The following is an 8,850-nucleotide window of genomic DNA, read 5'->3' as shown; positions in this document are numbered from 1 at the left end:
GGCTACATCTAATTTTGCGGGTAGAATGATGGAAATACATAGTAAAAAGGTTTCAGGTTAGCACATTTTGCCCGAATATCTATCATTTTTGCCCAGCACTAGGGGGGCAGTTTACCCCCCACCCCCCACACACACACACTTGCCCCCTGTCTTGTACGCTTATGACACCGAGTACAGAGTATCAGATGTTAATTCAAGAGTGTGCTACCAGTACTCACCCCAACACGAATTTCTAACATTTACCTCATGAAAATAATTAATTTTAATGAGGTGTTAGGGTACCTTGGGCGTAGGCTGGATGGGTGCGGAAGACGAACCCTCAATCTAATTAAAATTAGCTCCACTATTACATGTGGATCTAAAGACAGCCAGTTGGAGCTCATGTCCACCAATCAAAATCTTACTTGCAGAATCCTGCCAGTGATTTAAAAATAATTTGAAAACATTCCGAATTATCCTGAGGGTATACGACATGTTTCGTGTGAATTACGAATGCCTTAAAACATGTTTTATTTTATAAAATAAATAATTTGTAATGTAAAACTGAAGACTGATTTAGGGTTTTTTAATTTTATAAATAAATAAATAGTTTTTAAAAATTGAAGACTGATAACCCACCCCGTACGTATTGGTATGGTTCGCTGTACTGCGGCCACTAAAATAGACACGCCCGATATTTTTAGAATTTGTATGCTCCCAAATAACGTTATAAAAGGCGAAGTGTGATTGGTCAATATTTAAATTATTATTTACAGACGAAATGTTACCTGGACATTGGGGACTACGCAGTGTTGTTAGTTTTAAATCACTGGCAAGATTCTGCAAGTAAGGTTTTGATTGGTGGACATGAGCTCCAATTGGCTGTCTTTAGATCCACATGTAATAGTGGAGCTAATTTTAATTAGATTGACGAACCCTCCCCCGAGGATAAAGCTTTTTTTCTTTTTCTTTTCTTTTTTTTAACTGCAATAATAGGCCATCGATATAGGTGTTGAGGGAACATTTAGACAAAAGGGTTCGTGTGGTTCACTTTTGAATCCCCCCTCCCAGATTCACGCATCGCTTCGTCCCTGGTTACAGTATTCATTTTCTTTTTCTTTTTTGTCATTTTTCTAATTATTATTATTTTAATCGGGGAGTGAGTGCAACGTTCAAAAAGGGCTCCTACATCACTGAGGCACAGTTAAAGTTTATTTTGTTTAACAACGCCACTAGAGCACATTGATTTATTAATTATCGGCTATTGGATGTCTGACATTTAGTCTTAGAGAGAAAACCCGCTACATTGTTTCCAGTAGTATAGCAAGAGATATTTTATATGCACCCTCCCACAGACAAGTTGTCCAAAATATACACACACACACAAACCCCTTACTAAGCACAAACAAATTAGTTCTATTCATTTGTTTCATTTACACTTTGAAATTCGAAAGGAGGTGCGCACTCCAATACCCCTCATCTCATGGATCCGCAACTTGTGGTCGGCTGTTTGTGGGGAAAATTGCCTTATATATTGTTAGTATATTTTGGAATAGCCTACAATAGCCAGGTTGTTATCTTTGTTTAGAGTAGGACAAAAATAGTATATTTACGTCCTCGGGGTGTGGGGGTGGGGGGGGGGGGGGGTGGAGCACAGGCCTTCATGCCGCCTGGTTCTTACGGGCTAGGATATGCTTTTAAAAGTTGCATCCCCTCCCTGGAAAAAAAATCGTGCCTCCTTCCTTGGGTACTATGAATATGGCCTAACGACGGGATCTTTGTCGAAATATTTATGCCATTGTAAATAATATATTGACCTGGAGATCTATTTTTTGTTCACAACAGCCGCCAATGAACCCAAACCGGTTTTATTTCTATTATATACGATCGTGTGTGCTAGTAAACATATCTGTGGTTCTGTAGTGCAGTAGCTTAATCCCAACAAATAAAATGAATCAAACGAGTGAATTTTGTGTGTGTTATACTGTACTGAGATGGGATACACTAGGCTTATTTTTGCACAAGCGAGACATTTGGTGTGTTTAAGCATTCCTGGATTTTCTAACACTAGTCCCACGGGATTCTCTAAGCCCCTATACTACTGGTGTAGACAATTAGACGAGGTAAGTGGCAGTGAAGCCTGGTTTGCGTAAAATCTGTAATGAATGCAAGTCGACGCACACATCTGTAGAGGTGAACAGGTTTATCATCATCATCATCATCAGAAGTGTATATGATGAGATCTACATGTATACCATGCGAGCGTCATAGAGAGAGAGAGAGAGAGAGAGAGAGAGAGAGAGAGAGAGAGAGAGAGAGAGACAGACAGACAGACAGACAGAGGGAGAGAGCCCCAAAAGTGGTACGGATATTGCCGTACCGCTTCCGACGCCCCTGATCATGGTCGTTATTGTCATCATCGTCATCGTCGTGGTCGTTTTGTTGTTAATATTGTTGTTGATGATAATATTATTGTTGTTGTTGTTGTTCAGGCGCGTGTACATAGGAGCTAGTTTCTGGGATCGATCCCCCCCAACCCCCGCCACCCAAAGCATTTTTTAAAATATAGTTTTATTTCAGATCCAGACGTCCTTAAAACTTCGTTCACCAGTCTAAACCCACGGCATAATTCGTCATGGTCATGGTAAGTTTTTCACGTGCGTATATGCCACGAAAGCTTCACGCACGCCTGTCACGGGCTGACGGGGCTGGCGGCTTGACCTTGGCTGGCTGGGTGGTCGGTGATGACGCCTTCCTCTTCACAGCGGCGACAGCAACAAATCCTGGTGCCGACTCAACGGGAGCGGTCGGTATAGTTGACCGCTTCACCGGAGTCGGCACTCTTGGAGTAGGTCTCATCCGGGGACGCGGGCGCCGTTGGCTGTCGGGTCCTCTTCGGTGAAGTGGGGTGGGGTGGGGTGGGGTGGGGGGGTGGGGGGCGCTCCGCTTCGTTGGAGCCGGGTCACCGTACACCAAAGACACGGTCGCCCGTGCCCCGGTATACTTAACCCGGAACTCCAGCAGAACCCCAAAGCTGCTTATCAACCCCCCCCCCAGGTGGGGGGGGGGGTCTCGAGAGCACACGTCGACACGTGTAAACGCATTGCCAGTTCAGCTATACAGGCCTATAACATTATTGTTAATATTATTCATGTTGTTAATATTATTATTGTTAATATTGTTGTTGTTTGTTACTGTTGGTATTATTATTAACATTATTATTATTATATTTGTTGTTATTGTTATTATCATAATCATAATCATCATCGTTATCATCATCAAAGTTTCTCATTTCCGTTTTCAGTGATGGCCGCCGCATTTTCCAATGTCGATACTTTCCTGTAGCCTCTGTCTGGACGTTTTCCCTCACCCCTGCTCGCTGCCCTGCGGACACGTGTTCTGTTTACGATGTCTACAACGTCACATCGACGTCAGCATAGATAAACACAGCAACAACTTCCTGTGTACGCATTGCAGGCAGAACGTGAACATCCCAGATCCGCGTCAACCGCCATCTTCTTACGCCAGCCAATTCCGCCACTTTCCCACTCCTGTGGACGCCATAGATGCTGTGGGAACTTTAAAACTTAGTGAGTTAACTAACTTCTCGTATGGCGCCGTTCAACAATTACGCTGAGACCGACATTGGATATGGCTACTGTTGTGAAAAGTTAATTTGTTTTGTTTAACAAGAGCACATTGATTTATTAATTATTAGCTAATGGATGACAACTTTCTATTAATGACTTACCCTTTTTGATAATTTTGTCATATAGTCTTAGTGTGGAAACCCACTACATTATCCCATTAGTAGCAAGGGATCTTTTATATGCACCATCTCACAGATATGATAGCACATACCACGGCCTTTGATTTATACCAGTCGTGGTACACATCCTGGAATGAGAAATAGCCAAATGGTCCCACTGATGGGGACCTATCCCATGGCAGACCGATCGTGCATTAGGCAAAGTGCTTTACCACTGCGGTACGTTCCGTCCCCTTGTCATGACAACAGATCTTGCTACATACCATGGTACCACGACTGAACATTTAAGACGTTTGGCAAACCAATACCAGGGGCGGCACAGTGTGAAACATAGTGGTACGGCTCCTGTTTGCCAGACTCGCCATTCAAATTACTTGTAAGGACATTTTCACAGATATAATGTAGTAGTTGGTATAAAGTGCTCCTACTGGCAGTAGCTAGTGGGAATTTCCCTATTAGCTCAGTTGATAGAGCACTGGACTCTCTGTAGTTGGAATTCCCTCAGTGGAGGTTAATTTTTCTGTTACATTTGGAGCCGACGTAGGTTTGTAACACACTCGTTGTCGTTGACAGAAAACAAGGCGGGGGTCAAGGTTCAGGAATTTATTCCCAGGCGGAACCAGAACTTATAAAACAATTATACATACCTTCGCTGTGGGCGATGAGTCTCACAGAAATAAGAAACTGTCACATCGAAACCTAAAAATAAATAAATAACACTTTATAAGCTATTGTACCAATACAGAATAATACTTTAGTTGTAATTAAAATGAGATGTTATATTTAACTATGATTAAAATAACTAGTTTTAATTAAATACCTTTTACTCATTACTACTTTAGTTATGTGATTAAAATGAAACTTCTAAATTACTTTAATACATGTTCATTTATTCATTATTAGTTATAGTTTACTAGATATATTTATACAATTTATAATAATATGCCAACTTAAAACCACCGATACATGCATATTATTCAAACCTGTGCTGTGTTCAATGACGATGAATCGGAAAAAGACCAACAGACCCTTCTTAGTGAAAGTCTTATGGTGTTGTGTGTGTATGTGAATGTTGCACGGACGTTACATGAACCATCACATGATAAAATAAAACTATATCGTCGGCTACTAGCTGATAACAAGCTACGGCGTTGTCCAAACGAAATACAATATTCTCAACAGAATATGGTAACCTAAAAAACTGAAATAAAATACATATACAGTAAATATTAAAATAAACTAATTACAAATATTTACTCCCCGTTACAATAACACATATACCTCCCCCCCCCCCCCCCCACACACACACACACACACACACACACACACACACACACACAAGTAGTACGGCCATGCCGTAACTCTTTAAAAAAATGGTACGGCAGTGGCCGTCCGGCCGTACTGTGCACCGCCCCTGAATACGCCAAATAGTTAAATATGAGTAAACAATTTAAACATCGTTTGATATTGTAAATTTTTTAAATAGATGCATTGACATTAAAGAAACCAGATATTAAAGAAATATGTTCTGCCGTGTTAACGTTATATGAATTTCTACAAATGTAATAATTTTAAGTGACCCCCACCCACCAAAGGGTAAGTCATAAATAGAATGCATGAATGAATGCATGTTTAACGACACCCCAGCACGAAAAATACATCGGCTATTGGGTGTCAAACTATGGTAATGCAAACAAATAAAGTGATGATAAACATCAATATAATAATTCAAGATTTAAATAAAAACAATGTAAAGAACTGTGCAAAAATACAAATATCACAGATAGATACTGACTTTTACTCAAAATTTCAATTGTGCTGTATTGGCCATTCTCGTAGAGAATGTTACACCCCTGCACCACGGTGACGTTACAGCACGCGCAGGGGATCATAAATAGAAGACAAATATTTTATGATTATTTTTTATAGTTGTGCTAGCATGATTTGTTGCTACGGTAATAGCAATGTGTGTGTGTGTGTGTGTGTGTGTGTGTGTGTGTGTGTGTGTGTGTCTGTGTGTGCGTGTCTGTGTGTGCGTGTGTTTGTGTGTGTGTGTATTTGTGTGTGTGTGTGTATGTGTGTGTCTCTGTGCGTGTCTGTGTGTGTGTGTGTGTGTGTGTGTGTGATTTTGTTTTCAATATAGCACATATATAATAAGTAGTCCTAAAATAACAGTGGAAAAAGCAACCAAATACAAAAATATTGTTACATCAAAATAACTATTTTAAATTTCGTTCCCAGGGTGAGGTCTCCTCCACTACAGCAGAAACAGATCCCCTGACGCTTCAAATTCGTTCAATCAGCGATCAGCTCAAGACGTGCTGCGGGTTTCTTGAAACCAACATGGCGGCTGATATAGGACGACTACAGAACGTCGTTAACGTCAGCGCGACAGAGACTGCAGACGAGATCGACAGAAGAGGGGATGAATTAATTCAGAAATACAGGTCCGTGCACAGGGAACAAGGCAAGGTAGACAGCTACACGGCAGCAGTACACGAGGAACTGGTCAAGATCAAGAAAGAACTGGAAACATCTCGAGTATCCCTTAACAACGAAATACGTGAACTATTTTCACAACACAAATATCAATGAATGTGAACAAATTATGATCTTGGCTGAAGACCTTCTTATGTCGGGGTCAAAAAGCGACATTCAAAATAATATTTCAAAACTGAAAAAGATACAAAGAGTAGCGTCTGATTTTGTTGCCAAAATTCGTTCAGAATCTGAAATTCCTGATATAAGAATGTCTTTGATTCAAACTGAAAAATCCCAGTCTGATAGTTTGTCCATTAATATTGGTGAAATTGCAAAACCTAACTTAAGATCTGTCACTGAAACTCAGATAATGCAATTACACACGTCCACGCCACTAACAAATAGACAGACGGATACACTAAAACACACAAACACATTTAACACAAAGATAAAAGCGACTCTATCACACATATTTAATCCCAAGATATCAGTTGATAGATATAATCCTGACCTCAGATCCGTCTTAGTGTTGGAAGGGGAAAGATCAAAGACAATTGTTGTGTCTGATTGTAACAATGCATGCGTGAAATCATTCTGTTCAGTGACGTCCGCACTAAGAAGTAAATACAAGCTTAACAGCCAACCAGATGGCCTTGCCAAGTCACCTGACCAGCAGGTTTTAGTGGCTGTGCCAAATAAACGGCAAATTTTGTATCTGAGTATACTAGAAGACATTCGTCTAACAAACACACTGACAACTCAGAAAAAGTATTACCATCTATGCGTGTTACCTAGCAACCGTCTGGCGGTCAGCGCATTTAACTGGTACGGTGAGAGTGTGGACATTCTGGGTGAGGGTGGTGACGTCATCCGTTCTATCCCCACCGAGCAGATCTGTCATCCTTGGTGTCTGGCAGTCAGAGGTGACTCTCTGATCGTTTTGTCACAATGGAACAAAGTACACTGTGTGGCCTCATCGGGGAATGTCACGTGGGAGTCACGTGATTCGCCGAGACTTGTCCATCTTGTCTGTGTCGCGTGCGATGAGCTGGAGTTTATTTATGTATGTGATATGAAAAGAGAGTGTATTATTCAAGTGTCACGTGACGGAGAGGTCATGCGTGACGTCATCATACAGCAAGATGGATTGTCGAAACCTGTTCATATATGTTGTGACGGGGATAAACTTTATGTGGCCCAGAAAAACGGAGACATTAAAACATTTACTTGGCACAAAGATTAACATAACGCTGATGGGTTTTCTTACGACATGTTTTAACCACGTGATATCGGTTACACTTGAAGTGAACAGATTCGTACCAGAGGCACATGCTGTACAGACAAACACATGTTTACAAAATGTGTTCAAATACGATCACCAAGACGCAGTGTATTGTTAAAAATAATATTGACCTATAGTCTGTCCCACAGGGAACGTCTTTTTTTTCATACTATTAAATTTACTACATGTTACTACATTCTGATTGCACACAAAATTAGTTGGGGTTTTTTCCAAACACTTACTTTTCTTCTTACGTCAAACCAAACTGAAATTATTTACAAAAAACATGTTTATAGAATGATGGGACGGACTACATAGTAATAGAGCTCTCTGTGCGTCTGCGGAGCCTCGTGTCAAAGGAGGAAGCTAAATCGTGAGGAGAAGGAAAGAAGTAAACAAAATGGACTGCAGTTTCTAAGTGGTATAATTTGAATCATCCTAAACTAGTATTAGGATATTTTATTTACAGGATTAATACTTTTTTACGATCCCATGACTTATTTTTGCTAGAAAGAAGATTGGATATTCTTATATAGTCCGTTCCATCATTATACACAATTTGTTTTTGTTTTTTAAATCATTTCAGTTTGGTTTGACGTAAGAAGAAAAGTAAAAGTATTTTAGAAATAACAAAGAAATACTAAGTTTGTGTGCAATATACAATTCAATCGGCTCAGAAATAAATAACTTGTAGTAAATTTCATAGCATGGGCCCTTCAACGGTAATTTTCACAGGCCTATTTGACTAATGGTACAAATTGTTACTTCTTTCAAAATAAGGCCTAATAAGTAATATTTTGTCTAAAATTATTAAAAACAAAAACATAAAAAGTCGTAGTGTGCCTATTACAGGGGTCAAGGTAGCTGTCAATATTCCAATGACGTCACTTTGCTAGTGTTGAAAATTAAAATGAAAACCGTGGTCGCCAGCTGGGCCAGTTGAAGAAAAATCATACTGGCCTTTCTCACAATCAACTAGCCCTCCAATTATCACATTTTAATTTAAAGGGACATTCCTGAGTTTGCTGCATTGTAAGATGTTTCTGACTAATAAAATATTTTTACGATTTAACTTACATATTAAATATATTTTCTTGTTTATAATACAGTGCTGTCCGGTGTATCGGCGGACCTAAGCATTCAAGGACCATTTTCTATGTGAACACTGTGAAATACTTAATAAAATGTCTCGCTCACCAATGAAGCAGTGCATAATCTGAAATACACTACAAATTGTTTTATGTCTGTAGTAAATAAACATTTTAAAATGGTGCATAAATATAGCCTAGGCACCCCCTTGTATCCAAAAGGATTGCATGTCCGGTGATTCGGCGCAGTA

At 39.9% G+C, this 8,850-nt stretch overlaps 2 protein-coding genes across 2 annotated transcripts in view; both read left to right on the top strand.

The window, feature by feature from the left end:
* Positions 1 to 3,305: 3,305 nt before the first annotated feature.
* On the top strand, positions 3,306 to 8,357 carry LOC121386431. Its single transcript, XM_041517324.1, has 2 exons — positions 3,306 to 3,569; positions 5,990 to 8,357. Exon 2 carries the CDS (start codon positions 6,357 to 6,359, stop codon positions 7,470 to 7,472), a length of 1,116 nt encoding a protein of 371 aa, XP_041373258.1. The 5' UTR covers positions 3,306 to 3,569; positions 5,990 to 6,356; the 3' UTR covers positions 7,473 to 8,357.
* LOC121386430 overlaps positions 7,915 to 8,850 on the top strand; it is a 165,116-nt gene continuing 164,180 nt past the window's right edge. Inside the window, exon 1 of the mRNA XM_041517322.1 lies at positions 7,915 to 7,932. The gene's annotated coding sequence lies outside the window, so the exon portion shown is untranslated. The remainder of the gene's footprint in view (positions 7,933 to 8,850) is intronic.

The sequence above is a fragment of the Gigantopelta aegis genome, chromosome 12, assembly GCF_016097555.1.
Source record: "Gigantopelta aegis isolate Gae_Host chromosome 12, Gae_host_genome, whole genome shotgun sequence".
NCBI classification, from domain to species: Eukaryota; Metazoa; Mollusca; class Gastropoda; order Neomphalida; family Peltospiridae; genus Gigantopelta; species Gigantopelta aegis.
Note: the sequence above shows the minus strand (reverse complement) of the source record. Positions and strands in the feature narration are given on the sequence as shown.